General features: G+C 32.4%; 1 protein-coding gene across 1 annotated transcript; it reads left to right on the forward strand.

Moving 5' to 3' along the window:
* Positions 1-4,191: 4,191 nt before the first annotated feature.
* On the forward strand, positions 4,192-25,450 carry LOC143045525 (tetratricopeptide repeat protein 38-like). Its single transcript, XM_076218092.1, has 14 exons — positions 4,192-4,283; positions 7,747-7,824; positions 8,682-8,763; positions 9,524-9,695; positions 10,095-10,268; positions 10,950-11,025; positions 13,573-13,692; positions 14,445-14,504; positions 20,074-20,112; positions 21,086-21,167; positions 21,516-21,681; positions 22,496-22,658; positions 23,166-23,239; positions 24,924-25,450. Exons 1-14 carry the CDS (start codon positions 4,254-4,256, stop codon positions 25,003-25,005), a joined length of 1,398 nt encoding a protein of 465 aa, XP_076074207.1. The 5' UTR covers positions 4,192-4,253; the 3' UTR covers positions 25,006-25,450.
* The last annotated feature ends 495 nt before the right edge of the window (positions 25,451-25,945 follow it).

Below are 25,945 nucleotides of genomic sequence, written 5' to 3' on the forward strand. Positions count from 1 at the left end.
TAATCAAGTCATTATGTACCATTTAATCAGAATTAATCATCATCCTCTGCCGAAATGTATCTTTTATATTCCCCACTGCATGTGCATGTATTGCATGCATACATACATTGTAATATTAAAGTTTGGTTGTAACTAGCATGTTTTAAAAGTTTAGGCAAACTGTTACATATTTGGACGAGCGGAGCGAGGCAAATTTTTTTTAAGGGTTTTGGAGCCACTGAAGGCCCAAGGAGCTATAGAACAAATGATACAAAATCATGCTTTCTGGGTGTTCTGAAGAACCTTTCTTAATCTGAAAATTTATTTTAATAATTTTTTGACAATATTTTGGTCTCAAAGCAAAATGTATAAATTCAGTGTAAAACTTAAGTTTCTAAGGACAACTTCAAAAGACCAATGTGCATGATAAAGCAAAAATGGGATTCATATAGTTGAGTCTGTGGCTGCTGTTTTTTTTTAAAACTCATGACCAAGTTCATAACAAAATTACTAGATTACAAAAGGAATGGCAATCAATGACCAAAAGACAAATAAATAAGAAGCATTGATCCCGAAAAATCAGGACTACGTCTGAGGGAAAACAGAACTCGTCTTGCTTCTTGCAAGGCACTCGCCATAAACGCAATTTGATATGAAGACGAACGGTTGGTTTTGAAATTTCCTACATGAGGCATTTGCCTCAATGTGTAGTTACGGCCCTGTTAAAATAAAAGTGAGGTAAGGTTTCCTGAGACAATTGTACTTCAAGTTACACGAAAACAATTTTCAGACATTTTAAGTAAATTTAAATAATATGTATACTTTTATTATTAAAAAAAATTGGGAAGAGTTTCCAGATTTTTTTTTGGGGGGGGGAAGATGAATTTATGAAGAATGTGGTGCCATCTCATACTTTCGATTAGACCTGCTGAGTTATTTATTTTCAATACATTGCAAGTCAGGTAATTTATTTTCAAACTACCACAGAACAACCCATTTATTTTTGTGATTATCAAGGCTGAGTTAATTATTTTCAAAATCCTCCTGCCCCCCCCCCCCCCCCCCCCCCCCCCAGAATATCAAATGGTCATTCCCTAAACGCGAAAAATAATTGTCCTCTATAAGGAGGTATAATAGTTGTGGGCTTTGCGATCTACACACCATGATATGGAGAACGCTCTGACCGGCTTATTTATTTTCATTTTTTGTTATGATCTATCATACGATTGGTTGTATTTGTGCATGTTTTTTTTTAAATCTTATCTATCACTAAAAGTCAGTCTGATGACGGAATCATATCCGGACTCCTTTTTTGACGTTTTTCTCCCAAAATAACTCAATCTGAATAATCGTAAGAATGGATGACAAATGCGACTAATCTATGCATGTTACCTATAGGACACAGAGGCATGACGATTGATTTATTGTGGAAGGAAGAGAAGCGACACACAAAATGAGGTCTTCTCGTTTAATAGTATAGATATACATTATTTAAACGCATGCCATCCATCAAATTGTAACGAAAAAATGTCAGTGATTAATTAATAAGTTAATAGATTAAAAACGTGTTGTTATTATAATCAAATAATTATGATTCCGAGAAAAGAGTCATTAAATTGAATACACGAACATACATACTTAATTATTATGATAAATGTGAATTATACAAAATCCTGGTAGCTTTCTAGGAAAAACGGAGCAAGTCATCTTTATTGTCAATTACTTAGACATGATACATCCGTGTGAGATGTATCTTAAATTAATGATAGTCATCATTATACAGGCAATGAATGGTCTTCAAATTAAATGTGCGGAAAATTTTGTTTTTATGTAGGTACATACATGCATTTCAGAACTTACTATCATGTTATAATATATAAGGTGAAACAATGAATCAAAATTAATGAAAAGTGTTCTATAAATTTTATAAAATAAGGAGAGGTTGTTTGATTGTCAATGACAAAAAAACACAACAGTGTCCGAAACGAGGCAGATTTGAGCTACCGTAAGTTCTTCAATAATGAGCAAAATATATACCCTATAGTCACATACAAAAGGCCCGACATGACAAGATATGAAACGATTCAAAATATAGAGAAAAAAACATCCTTATTTATGACAAAACAATAAACCAAAACAAATATACCAGACAGCAACGACCGACAATCACTGAAATACAGGCTCCTGGCTTCGGATAGGCACATATACCGGTAAAATATGGCGGGGTTAAACACAACGGTATGTGTTCAACAATGCCTTGATCTTTAAGAGTGATGTTGTGCATATCCCAAGTTAGGAGCATGAAGTTCAGTTTTTTTCATGTCTGTCATATTTGTTTTTTGGAAATTGTTTTGTTATAGTTTAGGCCGTTAATTTTCTCAATTGAATTATTTCGTACTTTTCATGTATCTGCCTTTTATAGCCAACCATTAGGTATGAGTTTTTCTCACTGTTGAAGGTCGTACGCTTGTATATAATTGCTTATATCTACTTCATTTGAACTATGGTGGATAGCTGTCTCATTGACAAGCATACCCCATCTCCTTATTTATATATAAACAGTATGACATTGCGCAATGCTAAAATTTAGTACTTTATATCAGCAGGATGCAGTATCATAATTTTTTTTTATAAACGAATATGAATTAACTTGATAGCCTCTAAGAATGTGTTATTCTAAGGAAAGCATATAAGTTAACGGGCTCAAACACCATTACTGTAAAAAATAGGATGTAATATCCTGTTCTTGATGAGGTTTCTACAAACACTGTCAAAGTTCAAAATTGAATTTGTGTATCTATGAAAATTTATCTTTTTAAGCATGTCTATCTAGATGCCTGTGTAACTAGGATTAGACTAAATATTATGAAAAACATATAGGGGGGAAAAGTTCATTCTAATATTCAATATAAAGAAACCTAGACAGAATTTCCACTTAAAATGTGCACATTTAGCTTACTGTTATGGTGGCTTAGTACCACACTTACTTGTTTAGTGCTGTGGTCCATGTAATTTGGGTATAAACAAAATAATGGTGGAGGTTTTTAACTTTTACTATCTAATTTCTCCTTTGAATATTATTTTTTTTAAATTTTGTATTTCTGCATTTTTGCCAAAATTGTTTCTAGTTCTTAGAATCGTCAATGGTTTGCAGAATTATTTTGGTGACATTTTTAAGGAGATTTCGTTCTGTAGAAATTTAAATATAATTTTAAAATCTGTTTTCGGCATTTCATTTAGCAATATTAGAGATCTAGGAGAAGTTTGATAAGTGAAATGTTTTAAAAGCAACCTAGCGACAAAAATGACAAAAACAAAATACATCTAGAGCTGTTTAACGACAGATATATGTCTGCGTAATGTAAAAAGGTCTCTAAAAATAATTATAACATCAGCCAATGCCCATCAACACCAAATTATATGCCCTTATATCATAATTTTATATAACAGTGAATGTATGTTTTATATGTGTATTTGAATGTTTTATGCTATACAAGTGGCGAAACTTTAATAACATATTGAATCTGTATATGTATCTGTATGTTTCATTTTAATACGTTATTTTGATGAACCAAGGCGAACAGCAAACTCGCGTCATCTCAAATTAACTTTCATTTCACATTTCAAAATGATATGTAACTTTCATGATAACACGAACTTCCACAATAAAGTTTACAGGGACATAAAAGAAAAACTTGAACTTGAGAAATCATACTTTCATTATCCTAGCAAAAGAATGTAATTGTAAGAATTGAATGCTCCTTTTATGATTTTTTGGTAATTTTATAGGGTTGCGAATAAAATGGACCTCGGTCAACTCATTTACAACCAAAAACATTTACAAAAAAGAAGCATTCAGTTCTTTAAAGTACTTGTCACTCACATATAATAACATTATACTTTTCATAGAGCTAATTTTAACGTAATTATATGTAAAGTAAAATTTCAAATATTGAATCAGATAAAATAGGAAAAATATTAACAACATTTAATATGGGATAAAACGCATTGTTAAATAAACATGAATTATAATTCACCAACAAAAATAAAAACAAACAATTATATAACAGGAAGCTAAAATTTCACTCCTTACCTTTCTGTAGACACGTGAATTTTTGAATCATGATAAAATAAAGACGTAGAAAACTATTGGTCGAAATATGAAGGATATATTCGATATGTATATATATATATATATGCATTTGATAGTATTTATTTAACTGTAAGATAATATATCCTGTTTAATACTTTTTCTTTACATCAGAATAACTGGAATGATGCACACGAACTGGAGAGCTTGTAAGGTAAAACATATAGCATTTGAAAATCAAAATAACATTTCATAAATATTCAATGATTTTAATGGTACATTCGTATCAATAGTAAACTTAAAGTTTGATAAACATAAATGTTGGTAAGTTGCTTCACTAGGATTGGTGTGTTCGGAGTATTTCTCGTAAATCACAAAACAAGTAAAACAAATTGGAACGCTATCGGTACTTTGTGTCTATTATTTTAATGTTAGTGTTCAACTGATTTTACAGATATATGTAGTTCGTATGTTGTGTTTTTACAACGATTACGCCTTACATATGCATATATGAGATTCAAGCACTCGCTAAAAAGTGGATTCTTGAGTGACAGGACAATATATCTGGAAGCGAAATTAAAAAATTTGCAAGTTTTTTTTTGGACAAATGTTATTGGGAAGGTTTATATGAATTCTGATTCATATGAAAAAAAAAAAAAAAAAAAAAACAAAAACAAAAATCGACCAGTAAAGTATGTGCGCAATTAATTAACAATGGACAGATGTCTACAATATGCCGAAGTTGGTTTTGAACTGTGCGTAACTTAGTTTTCCCATCGTAAATTTCTCATTTTCTTTTATTATTTTGTATTAAGGGAAGTGTTGGACATTAAACAAAAAATGAGTTTTTCTATTTAACCATATTGATAATATAAAATGTTTTCAGAATTGCAGAAAAATGTTAAAATGACCATCTTCAAGCAGAATATTTTGTAAAAATCCCTTTCTTCTTAGGAATTCACAAGGGCTAAGCTAATTTCATAAATTAAAGAAAACTTTATGATGGATATCTCTAAACAATCTTCTCTTAACAACTATTGAGAATAAAAAATAGAATGACATTACCTATATTGTCTTCTTGTCACATACATATTAAAGGAAAATGACATTACATTCTTGAACAATTACATATTTAAAAAAAAAGCTATGAACCTTTTACATTGAATGCATTTTTACATCGATATGACCGTGATGGCATTTCGATGTATTGCAATCGCCTAGATTTGCACACGTAACTTTCGTTTTGGGTTTGTAACCGATCTATAAACATGATAAATACACGAATATTAACTAGTGTAAACTAACATCCCTTATCGTTTGTTGTAAATACATCTCTTCAATGAATACTGATTAAGATATTTTTGTTTAGAACATAAATAAATAATATGAAAATGTTTTGTCGTAAGATTTATATATATATATATATATAACTTAACTGTGTTTTATTACTGATCTATTTTTACAACTTATACATTATGTATCAGTATTGTTAAAACTTTTGACACTGAGGAAGGCCATTTGTTGAGCCGAAATATTTGTCAACATGATTTAATAACAACATTTTCGTATAATAACATCTTATATCAGTACCGTTGTGCAAATTTTTAGATTGATATAATTTTTTCCTTATCTGCATAGTATCGTCTATTCTAGACGACCCGGTACATAGTAAATTTGCTGGTTGGTCCTTTTTATAGACTTCTATTTATATATACAGATTAGCATCCTGTAATAACACTTAAGAGATGAATAGATTATCATTTCTGTACACAAAAAGGATACTTCGTGTATTGTATCAGAGATCCTTGTTTAATTCCTCCCGAAACGAAAGCTTATTATTTTATAAGCTATAGTTTGAGGAGGGGATAAGGGTTCTGCGCAATGCTAGGCGGCGTTGTCGTAGAAGTTAGAAGTACAGGTTCAAGCCCCCGCTGGGGAGGAAGTTACGAATCAAATCTACTCTAACATCGTTTGGTTGATTTTCTAGGCACTTAATATATATAACTACCGTTTCGATCCCTAACATCACTGAAGAGACATTTATTGTCGAAACCGGAACCTGTGTACAAATCTTTTGCACCCCATGTTTGTGGTATAACATCTTTGCAGCAAGTTTATTGTTTTCTGTTTAGTATTGAATTAGTATTAAGATAATGTTACATCTTGTGATCAATTTATTTGGCAATCGCCAATGGCAATCAGCAGGGTTTAAGAACATCAGTTGTCCGACCTGTTAGTCAAATGCGTTTTGTTAAAATATACTTTTTCACTTTTTTGGTCTTTTGGAAAATGTTGTTTGTGCTGTATTTAGACCCTTCTACAACGAAATTTGTTTAACATGCACCCGTATAAAAAATTCGGTTTTTATCCAACGCAATTAGGTTTGAAAGTAGTTTTCAATTTAGACTTATATATATCTATGCACACGTACCGAAAAATTATGTTAAAGCATGCGGAAAAATATCTCAAGAACGTTTTGCGACAATATCGGCAAGGACCGATAACTCTGTTATTGTTTTTGCGGGAAAATATGAATGCCTACTAATATCCAATCTTTTAGAAAAATCGAATTTTTACAGAAGAGTGTCCACCATGCACTTGCACTGCACTATTATTAGAATAGTAAAATAGATATTTATATATACAAATGGATGAAACATATATATATATATGTAACTTTTATATTAATATAATATATAACAACAAAACAGTCAGTGTATACTGAATCGTATCATTACAATATAAAAGTTATTACGGTGCGAATGAATTTTCTGTCATTTATTCATCATCCACGCACGAACTTGTCTCAGAAAAAAAATATATATTTGTACATTAACCTCAGCTTCAGGTATATAGGTGTGATCTTTTTCTGTGACAAGTGCTGTTGACCATCCACAAGAACTTGCAGTCATCTGATGTTCAGTACTTCAGTACTTTGATTAAATGTTTACTGAGTTACTATTAATGCATGTAGTTTATAGTGCACGAGAGACATATATTTTGAATTATTTCCCCAAGTTTTACAACAGCATATTTTGATTAGCATATATTGGTATTTTATTCACATATGATGGTAAAGATTAAGCTCATCTCTTCTGAGGTTTTACGGACGCCATCATGATTGGCTCTACTGTCATAAAATACCTGTCATAGAATAACCAAGGACATTGTCAACCTGGCGAGGCTATAATTCCTCTTGTTCTCCTTGTCTATGCAATTTCTAAATTTGATTTGACGTCTCACTAGAAGGAAGCATTATGCTGTTAAAGCCATGAGTGCCATTAGTTACACATGAACCGCATACTCTTCTGGACAATTCGAGGATCTTCGCTGGTTTTAGACTGGTAACGAACTTTCTCAGTTTTTAATAATTTTATATGCAGTGGGCTTTGTCTTTCTTTTTTATTTTCATCATTTTGTTGTCTGCGTTTAGTGGAAAATGGTTTTGATTGCTGCATTCTCCATAATTATCTACGGTTGTTCTCTGTTGTTTGATCATACATTGAATAAACATGTTCAAAGTTACCACGTTTTATCTGTGCAGTGTCATTTAATTCACTATTAGCTTTGATATTTATGGTTTTCCATATATTTTATAAGATAATTTTCTGGAAATAACTTGTTTCCGTAAATTGTTATAGTATGTAATCAACAAAAGATGTTTATGCATTTTTAAGGATTGGTCAGACTTAAATATCCCATTGACAACTACTAGCGATGAAGCCAGTAAACAGTTCGATGCTGTGTTAACTCAGGTAAGATATAGGGGTCACTCATATAATAAATGCTATATTTGTATCTATACTTCATTCGAATTTTATCTTCTAAATAAAGGCAACAGTAGAGTACCGTTGTTCAAACTCATAAATCCATGGACAAAAAACAAAATCGGGTAACACACTAAAACTGAGGGAAACGCATTAAATATAAGAGGAGAACAACGACACAACACTACAATGTAACACACACAGAAACGGATCAAGCATCAGAAAAAATCCCACGAGAATAACAAATATAACATCAAAACCAAATACATGAATTTGGGATAGACAAGTACCGTGACACATCTTATCGCAATGTGAATTTACACTAAAAAATAAGAGAAAACAAACGACGCAACGTTAAAATGTAACACACACAGAAACGAACTATAATATAACAATGGCCATATTCCTGACTTGGTACGGGACATTTTTAAAGGAAACGTTTGGTACCTTATCTTCTTGAAAATTAAAGGTTCGACTAGAATTTATCCCAAACTTATCTAATGACCTCATGTCGATCTTCACTAGATATTAGTCACACAGATATCTATATTTTAATCTTTGAATTTTGTCTTACAGCTTTTACACTTCAAACATTTCAAAAAAATTACAAAACTTGCAAAAAACTGCTGAAATAGCTATTTTAGATTGTTATTTATATTTCGACATTGCCATATGCTAATTGACATATTCATGAGGTCAAAGTACTAGGATACGGAATCAGAGCTTTTGGGTAGGAGGAATTTGATTGGCATTTGCCGCGAGACACTCGTTGTAAGGGTTCTAGTAGTGCAAGTAATATATTACCGCAACATTTGAGACATGGTCTATTATATATTATTATTTAGTATGTCGGATGGTACGAAGAAGACTCAGTAGGCGGCATCGATAATAGTATTAATAAAATGATTGAGGCAGACCCAGATTTCGGTAAATATTTATAAACTTAAAGTTAATAATCAACAATGATAAAATTGATTCAAATGGTAGAATTTGGTGAATATTTCCAAGTTAAGTAGAGTACAAGTGAACGCAAAAACAGCAACAAATTCATACAACGTGTCACACAAAACAAAAACTAAAACAAACAAAAAAAGCAGTAATGATGATAACAGAACCATATGTAATAGAAATAGAAAAAAACTTGTTATTTATATTCTATCATGTATACACAAAATTAGTATAATAATAGTAAAAGTAGGAGAACAATGCGAATCTTGTATTTTTACAATGACCATATTTTACAATATGCCATTGACTCATCACCAAACTTATACTAACATGTGCAGTACACGACTTGGGAGTAAATGGACCAAAAGACGTCTTTACAATTGTATCCAAATTGTCCGCCATTACAAAAAAAATCACACAGGTTCTTGTAAGCTTTGACATCATAATTCAAAACATTTGACGTCACAACTAAAAAGTGATTGTTGTTTGACTTCAGAAGGTTATTCGGAGGCGATGGAAGGTCATTCGGAGGCAAAATACAGCTAAATGCCAAAAGTGAAAATACGTTTATTCAACTTCTGCTGCGTAGTCATTTGTTTTAAGATTTGGACTTAAACACCAATACACCAATCTAAAAATTTGCAACTATTCCAGAGTTGGACATTAAATAATATCAATCGAATAATATATGACAATTCTAATATCTAAATATTCAACATTTTTCGGATTCTGCTTGTAGTTTTAGGTTATGTAATGAAGAACGGATTAGAATTATCTAGCCTGTGTAAAAACATTTACGCTAATGAAGAATTAAGAGAAGATATAATATGCATGGTTGACAAAGCTACAAAACAACATATAACCACAAGAGAGAAGAAGCATGTTTCGGCAGTTAATCTCTGGGCAGAAGGGTTATTACTTTTCATGCGTTAAAACTGTTCTTGGAAGACTATTTCGATGTTTTCATATTAAATTTGAAGCTGACAGTTTAAATTCATAATACAAATGCATTGAACGTACAATGAAGTAAAGAATTTGTAAAGAAATATCACAATCTAAATATCATATAAACAATACTAGTAATTGATGAAGTTATTTTATTGCTTTGATATTACTTTGAATTAAGGTTTGTCTCCGCTCATAAAGTAAAAAGTAAAAAAATCAGACAAAAGTTGGTGATACTAAACAAAATACGTATATGTTAACAACCAGAAAAATAATAATTAAAATCAAGAGAATAAGAAAACATTAACAAATCTAACATGGAGGTATAGTGACCACGTGATAGTCACCATGTTTTTATATTTCAGTGAACTGAAAAAAGCATGTGAGGTATGGGAAGACATATTAATGGAACATCCTACAGATATGTTGGCTGTAAAGTTTGCTCATGATGGTTATTACTGTTTATCACATCATCATCAAATGAGAGATTCCATCGCACGTATTCTACCATTCTGGAACCGATCTATGCCTCTTTATGGGTAGGACATAGATTCGTATTATTAATTTATATCTTTTTTAATCTATTCTTCACCCACTTTACTTGTCTACATTAATTTGTAAAGAAAATGGTTTTGGTTTGAATGTTTGTGATGAATGTAAATCATAAGAAGAATATTCATGTACAGATAGGGAGAATGTTGTAGTCCAATATGTTTAGTTTTCGAAGTGTAAACAGAACTATTATTTTGTTTAGATTAACCAAAATTGGTTATTCCATGAGATAACATAAAAATAAAAGTATTTTCGAACATAAGAATTTTTCAGGAAACTAGAAGATATCATTTGACTTTCTTTTGTCTAATATTATTTTAGTACAGAGTGCTTGATCAAAAATGTTAAATTCACCAATAAGAAATATACATCTAAAATACAATATTTCTTTTTTGATAATGAAAACACTACTATTAAAAAAAATATATATTAAGTTTATCAAAAGTATACAACACTTAAGCAATCTTTGCTCGTCTTTGATTTTGCTCGTCATATTGGTAACAGTAAAAATATGTTAAATGATTATAGAAACGTACAGTTAGCATTCATGGTCATATATTTTGCCCAAAAAAATAATATTCACAAAAAAAATCAAATGTATGTAATCAAGAATTACATTGATATAGTCATTCAAATATTTGCAGAGTTTATATATAATGTTTTAATAGATACCTATTAGGAATGCATGCATTTGGACTTGAGGAAACGTGTTTGTATAATGAAGCAAAGAAACAAGCCGAAAGGGTAATTAGATACTTGAATATTATCACACCTAATATTAAAACACCCTTTATTAAGCAATTCCAGGGCCGTAACTAGCCCCTTGTAATACTGAGGCAAAATATATTTGCCGAGCGTAGCTAGGCGAAAAATTTTTTGGCGAGGGGTCTGGGGCCGCTTAAGGCCCACAGAAGCTCTGAGAAAAATAACGCAAAATCGTGCATTCTGAGCGTTTCCCGGACTCTTTCTTACATAGAAACGCAAATCATTTTTAGCTTTTTTTTCAACAATATTCTGGTCTCAAAGCAAAAACATAGATTCATTGTTATTTAAGACTTTAAAGTTTTAGGGAAATTCAAAACATTAAAAGACCGATATGTAGGATAAAGCAAAAATCGTAATTCTCATAATCATTAATACCGGATCTGTCTGTCTGTTATTGTCTTGTATTGTGCTGACTTTTTATGACTATATTTAAATATAGTGACAGTCATTAGTGCAGTAATATACGTTAAATACTAGTACTTCTCTAGTCGACACTATAGGGACCATATCATGACCTTGTTTTACGGTTTTTATGATTCTTTCATTATTGAAGACCCTCCAGCAACTATCAAGATGAAGAACAAGAATAAAAACTTTGACCATTGATCATTTGTATTTTTTTCTATACATTGACATTGTGTGCGAATAGCTCCCGTGCACGTGTACTTCATATTCCTTTATTTTCTGTTAAAGTCTGAACACGACTTAATGCAAATTTAATCCTTGAATGTAAAAGGTCATATGGCAATACATTGATGTTTTTTTCAACAAATGATTTGATACCGGGAAATTGGTGGTCTTACTTTAATTTAAACCATGTCAGCTATCTAGTTTTATCCACAGGCGCTTGGGTATACGATACAGTTACTTTATTTTTATTTTTTTGTTGATTTAAGATATTCAATTTTCTATATTTATAATAATATAATTTAAAATACCTAATTTTGCAATCCATACTAAATCCATTGGATGTTGGATGTGTACGGATTGATAGTTTAGTCTTAGTTGCATGATTTTTTTATTAGTTGTTAGTGGCTTTGAACTAGCTGTCAGATAACTGCGAGTACTCTCAGATCTGTTCATTGTGTCTTTTTGTGTCGGGATGTATAAGTATCGGGCCACGTCCACTTGTATTTTTGTCCATCTGATGAGTTAAGCCTTTTTCAACTGATTTTTATAGTGTCGTTCTTATGTTGTACTGTTATACCACTGTCCCAGGTTAGGGGGAGGGTTGGGATCCCGCTAACATGTTTAACCCCGCCACATTATGTATGTATGTGCCTGTCCCAAGTCAGGAGCCTGTAATTCAGTGGTTGTCGTTTGTGTATGTGTTACATATTTGTTTTTCTTTCATTTTTTACATAAATAAGGCCGTCAGTTTTCTCGTTTGAATTGTTTTACATTGTCTTATCGGGGCCTTTTATAGCTGACTATGCGATATGGGCTTTGCTCATTGTTGAAGGCCGTACGGTGACCTATAGTTGTTAATGTCTGTGTCATTTTGGTCTTTTGTGGATAGTTGTCTCATTGGCAATCATACCACATCCTCTTTTTTATATAAGAAAAATTGGGTATGGTTTTATATACAAGAAAGGCAGTTTCGTATTCTTTGATATCAATTCAATTCTCCATGCAGAAACGACCACTTTTTTCTGTGTCCAGTAGCATCGTATATTCTTAAAATATTCTCGCATAATGCCTGGACATCGATGGACAGGCAACATTACACAGTGTGACACGTTTACAAATGAAAATCAACACTCAGACTAGTCATTATGTAGGACAATAAATGAACAAAAGACAAACCTGGGACACAGAAGTTCAAACAATAGACCACCAACTCTGAGAACCAAAAGTAAAATAGAAACATGGATTACGAAACATATGCAGGGGCGACATCAGAGAGTGAAGTGAACTTGCTTCTTGCAAGACACTTTCAGTGAAAACAATTTGATATAAAGACAATCATATGAAGACAATCTTTTGTTTTATTTTTTTTTTTTGAAATTTAAAACATGAGGCATTTGCCTCATTTGCCTCAATGTAGTTACGGCCCTGAATTCATAATTAATAAGTTATTCTTTTCCTTTGATTATAACTTTTATTCATATTAAGTGAAGTTAAGCATCGTGTTATCTGCTGTTGCAGATTTTGTTCATTTCCAAAACGGCTGAAATCTGACACTCCTCAAGTTCTACGATCACCATCATGTAGGAATTGGATGACCTATACAATATGTTTTAATCTCAAACCACCAACTAACCAATTGTTTTACTCCTGTTGTGATATTTTTAACAAAGTATGGACAGAAATGCCAACGACGCATGTATGGAAGACGCTAAACTTGTCGACGCTACATAGTTTCCCTGATAAGAGTTTATGCGATTATTTTAAGGGTTTTCTCTGGGTCAAGATAGTCTACGATTTATTTACGAGTTTTCAACATCAGTTAACTACTGTCGCATCTTTCTATTCATTTGCAAAATGCAGATGTTTTCATTTTTTCAATGATTATTCTACTTTAAGGCGCTAGAAATAAACAGACATGATGCATGGGCTACTCATGCTATGGCCCATGTGTACGAGATGACAGGAACATATGATGAAGGCATTAAATTTATGTCCAGGACAGAAAATGATTGGAAGGTAAATATAAAGAACCCCAAAAAAAACCAAAGTTATAATTTCGACTTTGGTTCGCCGATCAAACGAAATAATTTTTGTGGAGTATTTAATTTATTATCATGAAATCGAATAGTCGATTAAAGAGAATTAAATGATTATCGAATAATCTATCAGAAAATAAAACCGGTAATTTACAAAAATACATGTTATTATTAGGAATAATATCAAGTTCTATAGTTTCTGCGGTTTACTTTCTCCCCTACTATGCAACATGTGGAGCAGGGATAACATGCATTCTCCAAAGTAATGTGAGATCATCGTGGTTGTTTGATTTGGTTCATGTTACCAATCCTAATTTGCTTACTGTATAGTGTTTTGAAGGCTGTTGTCTGTATTTTTGTTCATCTGTTAGGTCAATAGTTCGATTCAAAATAATCAAATGTAAAATAGCAGACTCCCCAGCTCTTTGTACATCATCAATACACCTTCAATTGATTGTTGACCCAGGTGTTAACTAGTGTCATATATCCATACATTATTATAACAGACGCATCAAGCTTAATCAAACTTAATTAATTTTACTCGTTTTGACAGATTATATATAATTTCGTAATTGATCATTTAAAGTTAGGAGTCAAATCCAACATGATAAGGTCAATATACAGTTTAGGGAGTTAAATTCGGGTACATCTGGAATCAAACACAGTCATGTCATTTGGTACATATACATATAAGTTTCATGTGTGTTCCTAACATATTAATTCTCTTTACAGGTTTGTGGAATGACTTCATGTCACAATTATTGGCACTATGGTCTTTTCTACATAGAAAAGGTAAGTAAACTTTTCATATATATTAGCTAGGTTCACACTGCTGATCAGACCAACTCGATCAAGCTCGATCAAGACAAATTAAGCGATCGGGAGACTGGTCTGTCTGAATCGACAACAATGTTCGAGGTGGTCTACCTTGGTCGTCATCGATCTGACTTTCTACCCGAGAGTTTTTGACATGTCAAAAACATTCGAGTAAGGATCGAGAAGCCAGTCACTCGAGAAGAGATCGTGAATACGTCGAGTAGCGATCGAATTGATCGGAAAAGGATCGTGAATAGATCTAGTTTGGTCGGATTACAAATAGTTTACCGATCATCAGTACTCGATCATTTCGATCTATGCTCGACTTATACCCGATCATTTCCCGATCAACGATAACCTGTACGATATGTGGTCAAGATTAACTCGACCAATTCCCGATTGCTTCAAGATCACTGTGACTTCTATATTTTTTTCATCCCAGATCAAATCGATCAATACCCGATCTCTACGCGACCACATTCGACCACTCTTCGATCTCTACTCGGCCATTCACGAGTATACATGACCGCTACACGATTCTCTAGACATGTGTGCAGCTCTGATTAACTCTTATAACTTTGCTTCTGCAAAAATATATTGTCACTATTTATTTATAGCTGTACACCAACTCCTCCATGTACAGTACGCGTCTGTACTTTTGCAAGGAGGTGTAAGATTTCAAAAAAAGAGAACAAAGATACCAAAGGAATAATCAAACCCAAAGGTCAAACCGACACAGCCATAGCGAAAAACGAAAGCCGACAAGTAGATTCTGCATTTTATCCCCAGAGGATTTTTCAAAATATGAAAGAACTTGTGCATTAAAATTCATTATTAGACAGCTGATGACTAATTTAGTCTTCAAAGTTAGTTTTTAAGAACATCAATATTATATTTTAGCTGTTTAACGGGCTATTTTTGTTTGACTGTCCGTATTTTCCATATGTCCACAAATGTTTTTAGTATAAAAATAAGAAGATGTGATATAATTACCAATGAGACAACTCTCCACAGCATACCAAATGACACAGAAATTAACAACTGGGCCAATATCTTTAATTGTTTTTACATAGTTATAGGCGGTAATGGTAACGTTTTTCCTGTACCTCAGTCCATATCGTAAACTTGGATATGTATGATAGCTGTGACATTTTCACATATGTGGTTAAATTTTCGGGGTACGAAGTGAGATAACTTTTCCCGTAAATAAGCATACCCCGAACATCCTTTCGTGATGCAGCTCCTTGTGGTAAAAAAAATCCCTTTTTTAACACAATAAGTTTTTCGAAAATTTATATACTTTGAGCACATTAATAGCTCCATAGTTTTTACACATTTATTCTATGTTCCTCTACTTTCCTAATCACCACAAATGGTTAAGCTCAGTCATTTGTAAAAAATAGAAACATGTCCAATATCACTACACAGAGATTTTTTTGTTTACACATGACTTTTGAGTTCCTCATTTCGAGGCGCATTAGGGATCTTGACCCAATCATATGTCACCGTAACGGTCGAATGTTTATAAACACTTTTTTCATACAGTTTTTGATACGATTTTATTAAAAAAAAATGAGACGAACAACAAATGGTTTTTATTTGCCCCCTTTTGCAATATTATTAGTAAAAAGGCAGGTTATTACCATGGATACACCTAAAATATATATTTTGAACCATTCAACTACTGAGTATCAGATTTATGGAAAATACTGATTACATCCAATGCACATTTATGACACAAACAGTACACTTAATTTGTAAGAAAGCAAGGAAAGGGGGATTGTAATATTTTTGTATATTGCTATCTAACATCAGTACTTATCCAGTGACAAATCTCATTTTGAAGAAAAGAGCAGTAAAACTCCTTTAACAAATCAGCGTCCTTCTCCACTTTCAAGAAGTTTTTATACCCATTGGGGTCCTCTTTGTTCAGCTCCTCCAAGTCTCTCATACTTTTGATTTTGCCATTTGACTTTCCGTTTTAAATTATCCTTGGAGTTCAGTATTTTTGTGATTACTATTTATACTGCACACACAGTGGTCGCCTTGTCAGCCACTGCATCATCTAGATTTTTCGGCACCCTTGGCTGTCTATCCCGTTTTGTTTGTTTTCTACGCTCTCTTCAAGTTCCGTCACAGCTATTAACCTGTCTATCTGAGCCTTAACTACCTTGCCAAACTATCCAACTGCTTTATTTCCATGCAGATATTTTAAATGTAAAATTTTACTCAGACCTTCTGTGTATTACTGAATCTAACCAAATAAACGGGGAACGTGTCCATTGGACACAGATAATGCCCCAACTTGCATATAACGTTATGAAGAGTCATTACTCAAGAATAGTAAAAGTTACACCACCCAAATTCGCACTTGATCTGTGTTTTATGGTATTGCGTTTAATAAAACTTGGTTGAGGCAAAATAAAATTATTGTTGGGACGTATGTATACGTACTCAAGGACGGACAAGGGTAATTAATGACTCCTCCGTTGCAACGAGTGATGTAAAAAAAAAAAAAACAGATGTTTTTATACTGAAATTTAATACTAAACCGACCAATGCCCGACTATCCCTACGACCCCTATACGATCAAGTCGATCTAGTCTGTCCGAGATCAGGCTGAGATCGAGTATAGTTTATTTGGTCTAGCTAGTCGAGTAAAGATCTGTAGAGATCGTGAATTGGTCGGAATTATCGAATATGCATTCAATTAGTGGTCGGGTGTACAGTCTGATAGCAGTCGGGTAGAAGTCGTAAACAGGACCAATCAAGAATTTGGTCCCGCTTGGTCGTGGAAATTTGAACAATCGGGATCATCGAGTTGATCTGATCGGCAGTGTGAACCTAGCTTTACCAATGTTATTTCAACTGATCGGGCGGAGCTTATGTTTTAATTTGCATAAGGACAGTCTATTTGAAGATGTGTGTGATAAGGATGATTGCCGTTATAATCATTACTGATTTCTAATCACCTATCAGTGTCATCAAAGGAATTTACAAAACAACGACTGGACACTTCATTGATGAATTTATCCTAAAACACCTATCTATTGATGGACTAGTTTATTGTGAGCGAATCCGTTAAACTCCGCCCAGTCAAGTGAGATAAATAGAGTAATACCAGGATTGCAATTTTGAACTTCAAACGCGCATTTCGTATACCGAAGACTCACCAGTGGCCTCGAATAAAAAAATACAAAAGGTTGAAGAGCATTGTGAAACCAAAAATCTATAAGGTTTTTTCAAATGCCACAAAGGAAAATCCTTTTTACTTAAAATTCAGAAATTTGTAAACGGTTCAGTTATAATCATGACCATATTAACAGTTCATGTGAGGTTTCAGGTGGTAAAAACAAGAATCTGAAAACCTTCAACCATTTCAAATGCTTCCAATAGAAAAAGTCGTTATTAACGAAACTTAGAAACATTGTATTATATCTGTCAAAGCAACAAACCATAAAAACACGAAGTTTTAGCTTGAAATGTTTATCATTAATATTGAATCTACAAAATGTCCTAGATAGAAGCAACTAAACCATAAATTTTACACTAGTAATTCAAATTTTGATCTGAAACGGTCGTTTTGATCCGAACAGCTCAATTAAGATCTGTTTTATATAATCACTATGTAGTTACTATTTATCTGTACATTTGGTTGTGACTTGGATGGAGAGTTGTGTCATTGGCACTCATACCACATATTATATATGTACCAGGATAATATTTTAGTACGCCAGACGCGCGTTTCGTCTACATAAGACTCATCAGTGACGCTCATATCAAAATATTTATTAAGCCAAACTAGTATAAAAATTGACTAAAAAAACTACTGAATAGTAATGAATTTACTGCAGGCAAATTGTATGAACGGCACTAAAAAATCTGCAGCCGAATTGTACGCACAGTACTTAGTTAACCACGGTGATAAGACTGAAAGCTGACCGAAAGTCTAAAAGAAGATTTACTCATTTTATATTTAGCTTTTTCATTTGACGTTAAGATAAAAATGACCGTTTTGGTCTCAAATTGTTTCAATAGTATTCGTTTAAACTGTTATTAAAGGACATTGCCCAAACAGTGGTTGTAGATAACTACTGCTCATCTGTTGTGGACGTAGAACCACTCCATAATGAAAATAACCCTTTATAAATCTGCTGCGCCTGAAGCACTATTCATTCTTGAACGATCCCTATCAGGAACGCTCAAAACAAACAAATTGAAAGTCTGTAATGTGTAACTACTTAAATATTTTATTGCAAATAAAGAAAAACTGCGTCTAACGTACCAAATTTATAACATAGTATTATTGAATAATACGATTAAAAGAGCCCTAATACTACCAACACGGCATGTGTCATACTGGTGACGTCGTCCTGGTCATATAAATCACATGATCTATATTGCTTTTCGGCCCGGTCCAATATTTCCAATACGGACTGGCAATGAATTCTGAATTACATTTAAACATATATTGTGCATGTAATTCAGGATTCATTGCCAGTCCGTATTGGAAATATTGGCCCTATATGATATTCCCGTGCTTGCAAGTCCTATCATGATTTCTTGATAGAGTGTTGCTGCTCACAAGGAAGCTATTAAACCAAAAATTCCAAATGGTGAAGTTTTTTTACGGACGCCATCACGAATTGGTTGACCGTTATGGAATAACCGTTTCACAAATGATATCGGATATGTTCCTTACGTCGTAACTACAATCCCCTTGCCTTTCCTGAATGTGACCTACCGAATTATACTATTTACCGGATTTGTCATCACATAAGCAACACGACGGGTGCCATATGTGGAGCAGGATCTGCTTACCCTTCCGGTAATCCGAGATCATCCCTAGTTTTTGGTGGGGTTCGTGTTGATTATTCTTTAGTTTTCTATGTTGTGGCATGTGTACTATTGTTTGTCTGTTTGTCTTTTTCTTTTTTAGCCATGGCATTGTCAGTTTATTTTCGATTTATGAGTTTGACTGTCCCTTCGGTATCTTTCGTCCCTCTTTCACATCATTGCCAGTCCGTATTGGAAATATTGGCCCTATATTCACATTTGGTGTATGTAATACAGCATTCAGAACAAGTCTGTATTGAAAAAGTTGGATTATTTAATAAAAATGTTATGAACTGGCTGTTTCTGTATTGGCACTGGTACAGAAACAGCCAGTTAATAACACTATATTATTGGTATTTCATTCTCGTGCACTTGGTCAGTACAGCTAATCGTGCACTGCTAGTCCCCCCCCCCCCCCGAAAGAATTATCAACTTCATGTCCGTAATCAGTACTTCGGTAATGACATGATTTTTAACAAACCTTTTGATTCGTAAATTCTCCTTTGATCAATTTAGACTTTTTTCATCTCCGGCAAAGGCAACTTCTTTTATTTAACTTTTTTTTCATGTTTTTTTTGGTCATATGTGCTAAATCATTCAAATATTCATATACTATTTTGAGAATGACGACATGCAACAATTCTTTTATCTGACCGTACATTATCATTTAAAATGCTACATATTAAGCATATAACGTTTGTATTTTCAGGGAGAATTTGATGAAGCACTTGGACTCTTTGAAAAAGAGGTAATGGAAATTTACAGAATTGAACTTTTGTTATATTTTGTTTAACATTTTAAAAGTTCCACCTGTGTTACATAGTGCATATAATAAACTAAAGGCTAAACATGAACCCAATGAGACGTGTTAAAGCATTGCAGTGACAATTTCATGTAGAAAAGAAAGTATAAAAATCATAGAAATAAGAATATAGGAATGAAAAAAGAGGAAAACAAATTTGTAAATAAACACAAATGTTCCTTATTAGATAGGAAAAAACTTATAAAAGTCTATATGTTATGAAAAATTATGGTCCAACATGCTACCGATACAATTTGCTTGGCAGTGCACAAGGTCAAGTTTTATTTCTCCCAGTACACGCCAAATTTCTTTTTAATAATTAATTGGTATCGTTTGTCTTAGTGTTAGTTGTTTTGTGCATCATGCAGATATGTTGAATCAGCCATTTCTTATTATACCGTTTGTTCTTTCGTTTTGCCGTTTCAACACTATATGCAAGGGGGATGGTTTAACACTCGCATACGTATTAAAACCAGCCACATCCTCTTTGTAATAGTCCCATGTCAGGTGCTGACAATTTAATGGTTGTCTTTTGAAAATCATTTCTGTTTCATTTTTATTTTTTTTTATTGTTTTTAATTGTTGTGCATTATGAATAATTGGGAACCTTAATAGTTCATTGATGAAGGTCATATATTTGTTGACTTCTGGTTGCTTACATTCACGACATTTTGGAGTATTTGTCTTTTTCACATTTTTATATAAGTGACTACATTATCATGACTATGTGCCAAGCTCTTAATCAACACAGCTTAGACAAATTGTGAATACATTAGAAAGAAATCTCTTTTTTGGTACACATTCTGTGTTTTATAGTAGAACTTCAACATTACGCAAATGATGACTTTAAAAACTTAACTTTAGTCTTTTTAAGAATACTATACTGAATACGAAATTATGGATAAAAATTTGTTTTTAGATTGGAAGAAGAGCGTTCAAATCAAAATCAACCTCGGAGATTGCTAATTCCGTATCATACTTATACAGACTAAGACTTGAAGGTATAAATACATAAAATAAATTGAGTATTCGAAGCGAAACGTGAAAATTACTCGTAAAACGGTCCTTTTCTTAAACATTAAAAGGTTGGTGAAATGTTTCATACTGTGAAGTTCAACACCAATTTTCTAACCAGTAACGATATTTTTTATTCGATTTTCAAACATTTTATGCAATATTAGTGATATTTTTGTTTTAGATATTCACACGTTATGCAGCATTAAATGCTTACATGTTTTATTCAAATGAAAGGCTGTCATCTGTACGCTTTGGTCATTATAAAGTTATTTCTTCCATAACTTGATAACGAAGGGGTATTTTTTATTCATTTATCTATAACTATCCACTAGGTGTACCTGTAATTGAGAAATTCAAAGACGTCAATTCACTTTGTGCTTTTCATTACGACGATCATGCACTTGGATTTCTTGATACCTGTTATATGATGGCATGTCTTGGGGCAAACGACAGAGATTCAGCAAAAAGGCTAACTGATTCTATTAGAGAGTTTTTAAGGTAACGATCTATTTAGATTACTAATCAAATTAAGGACTTCGTCAAAAAGCTTCACTTAATTACATATATTTCTTTCCATTTGACAAATACCTTATTAAAACACGAAATATTGTATCAAACGGAAAGCTTTTGGTGAAGGTAGAGTCGTGTACAGATTTTTGTCTTCTTTCGTCAAAACGTCGTTGTACGCTGACTAGCACCTAACAAAGTATATGGTAATATAACGGTGGACTCTTTAAAGCTGGAAAGCCAACTTGTTTTTAAAGGATAGTATCAAAACTGAATGACGGTTTTCTCTAACCAAACCTGAAACGAGATCCATTATAAAAAAGTAACTGTATTTTTTATATAACAATTTAAACATATATGACCGTGTACCCATATAAGAAACTATCGATAATTTCAGGTGTCAGACATACAAGCTACGATTACAGCTTTTACTTCGTTAAATGCATAAGCTTTGATGATTGAATTAATTCAAGAGAAACGTGTCATACGTTTGTCAATCGATACCATATATGTTTTATAACCATGTCTAGATTTTAACTACTTCTTTTAAATTCAAATTATTGTATGGTGTGTTTGATACAGCTCGTGTGTATAAGTTGTCATTAAACTTGCTATTTCAAAATCATTGTATTATTGTATTATATCTACATTCTTGTGAAAAGAGAGGCGATTAATATCAAAGCCGTGTTAAAAAAAAGTAATCTTTATGGTTTCCTTTATAACCTTTATTGTAAATTTATAATTCATCTGTATCATTACAAAGATTTTTCACCAACATATTTTAAAATAACATCCTTTTTCACAGTGATGCTAAAGGCAATACATGTACATATGAGAGTATGAAATCTGTTGGTTCAGATTTATGTGAAGCACTCATTGCATTTGAAGATGGACAGTTCGACAAGGCTGTGGATATCATTTATCCTAAACGATATCAGATCGTCAACCTAGGTGGTAGTAATGCTCAGGTAATAATTCATTTTGGATACATGAACAAACGTTGTGGTTTCTGGTTTGTCGTGGTCAACTCTGTTTCTGTATATAAAGAAGATTGACAGTTATATTGGAGTAGTCAATTAAAATTATAGCTACTAGGAAACATTCTTTCTTTTGATAACTAATTTCATTTTTCATACAACGTACAAATGATTCGTCGGATAGCCTAAGGCGTTGTCTCAGTTGATCTTGAAAAAATACAAAATTTGCTTTAACTGCAAAAAACCTCCTTTTACACTTTTGAAATCAAAATAACATAACGAATGAAAAAACATGTAAATATACAGTTTATTTAGTGAAAATATGGTTCTGTCAGATCAAATTTGTTTCTCAAATTCAACAATTTGAATTAAAAAAATTGTATAATATTGTTTTTTTAAGAGGGAAGGTATAAATATAACTAATTTGATTGATTCCATTATATGTTTATGGCTAATACCAAATGAATTAACGATCTTTTTTCCTTGTTACTTTTGCAGAGAGATGTGATTAATTTGTTTTTGATTCAAGCTGCATTAAAATCTGAAGAAAAGAGACACGTAAATTTAGCAAAGTATGTGTTTTGTTGATAATGAAAAAGCTTATGAACCAATGATTGTAAATAATACAGTCCTCTTTAAGATAAAATTACAAACAAGTCTCCTTAATAGAAGCTGTCAAAAGTCCCAAGTTTAGACAAGTTGTCAAAAAATAGAGACAACCATTGAGATGATATCAGCTCAAATTACTTTTAGGAATAACGCTCATAAAATGGCAAGACATGATTAATAAAAATAAGCCTTATTGTCATGTGAAATCAAAGTATATTCTGAAAAAGGTCAAATCACAAATATACTGAACACAGGACAGTGAATGTTTCGCATTTTATATTTTTATTTTTATATTTAGGCACATAAATATCATCGATATAAATGAATGTAAGAATAAATGACAAAGGAAAATTCATAAATCCATAGTTATAAGTCGAAACAAACTAACTTTACTTGTTACACATTGTGAAATAAAAGTAAAATCACAAAAATACTGAACTCAGAGGAAAATCTAATCCGAAAGTCCATAATAACATGGCAAAATCAAATGACAAAACACATAAAAAACGAATAGACAAGAACTGTCATATTCCTGACTGGGTACAGGCATTTTGAAACGTAGAAAATGGTGGATTAAACCTGGTTTTATAAAGCTAACCCTCTCACTTTGTTGACAGTCTCATCAAATTCCGTTATATTTACAATGATGCGTGAACTAAACGGACATAATAAATAATATAGTCAAAATATGGGTACAGCAGACATCATCGTGTAACATTTTTAAAAGGAACAATTTAACAGAACACAAAAACATCTATCTACAAACACATTCATTGATTCGCGTGTCTGACGTAAGAAAATTATATACGGCATGACTGGGATGGAAAGTTGTCTTATTAGCACTCATACCACATCGTCTTATTGATATCTACTGACAACGACATGCAATAACCCCTAGAAAAACGGAAACAAAGGTCTCAATCGTATATAAAACACCAATTAAAATAAAAAATATCAGCAATACGAACCAAACCATAAACTGGAGATGATTTCAGGTGCTACGTTTAGTCTAGCAAATATTGCTGCAATTGTCAAAAAGGAGTAATCATGATAAGATGACAGTTCATTTCTTTGATAACTGAACAAGTTGATACAACCTGTACATTATAGCGCAGAAAGGGCACATATGAAACTGATGTCATTTTGATGTTACAAACAAGACATAACTCACTTGCATTGTATTTGACGTAAAATTGCAATTTTACACGTGGTTTAGTGAGTAAATTAGATATCAATCAAATCCTATCGAAAAATTGGTATATATATACAACTCGTCTAAACATCATATATATATATATATATATAACATACATTTTGCAGCAAACCATTCTTTTAGGTAAAGCTTTTGCAAGAAGTTTGAAATCCAAATGCATATGTGTAAGACAAAATTCGAAAATGTAAATAATAATGTCTCATGAACATCTGAAGATGTTATTCGAAAAATCTTTTTGATATTCGTATTCCAGGGTTTAAAAAATATGGCTGATCAATCTTTTTCCTTTTGATCTAAAAAAACCAAAATGTTACAACAATAACGACTATAATTTGAAAAATATATACAAAAAGCAGTCAGATTCACAAATGATAAAAAAAAAAACAAAAACATTATTATTGGTATTGGTATAAAATATGACGTTTTTATTTTAGGATGTTGATATATGAAAGGAAAAGCCTCAAAGAGAATTCTCCCCTTACCGATCGATTAATTGCAAAACTTGTTACAGTTTAAAAGGATAAGAAATAATACAACAGAATTGAACAAGGGAATTTAACTACAATTTCCTCTATTTGCATTGACAAATCATGAATAACTAGTATGATACGATATGGGTTCTCATTTTTTTAGTGAACGCGTGTTCCAATAACATTTTGTAACAGCAGGACGCTTACTCGAGTTCTAAAAAAACGATAGAAGTTAATGTGATTACCTGTCAGTAACATCAGATGTCCATGCAAGAAATAATACTCCTCCGACAAAATGAGACGGTGGAAGATCGAATACAGAGGTGGTACCGTACTGTAAAAATGATGCAAGAAGGATGATAAACTGTGTGATTCCTATTTGAAACAAAATGTCTTTCAATATTCTATTTTGAAATTAATTCAGCAATTTATGAAAATAAAATGTTAGTATATCGACCATTTCTAAGAAATAAACCGTCTAGTAATCGCTATTCGTTTTATGTTCGTTCAGGCCGACAAACTTGTATCGATGTGAAACTGATATGCTAAAAAAAATATTCTATGGTTTTTTCGTCTTGTAATGTTTTATTATCAAATGTATCAGTAAATAACTGTTGCTTTAAATCAATATTTCTTAATATATCAATCTTATTTTAATACTTTATCATTGAATGAGAGATAACGCAAGTGGCTTTAATTTCTTTTGCGGGTCTGAATTATACTCTTTGTACTTTTTGGTTTATAAAATTGAGAATGGAAATGGGTAATATGCCAAAGAGACAACAACCCGACCATAGAAAAAAACAACAACAGAAGGTCACCAACAGGTCTTCAATGTAGCGAGAATTTCCCGCACCCGGAGGCGTCCTTCAGCTGGCCCCTAAACAAATATATACTAGTTCAGTGATAATGAACGCCATACTAATTTCCAAATTGTACACAAGAAACTAAAATTAAAAATAATACAAGACTAACAAAGGCCAGAG

The sequence above is a fragment of the Mytilus galloprovincialis genome, chromosome 9 (genome assembly GCF_965363235.1).
Source record: "Mytilus galloprovincialis chromosome 9, xbMytGall1.hap1.1, whole genome shotgun sequence".
Lineage (NCBI taxonomy): Eukaryota > Metazoa > Mollusca > Bivalvia > Mytilida > Mytilidae > Mytilus > Mytilus galloprovincialis.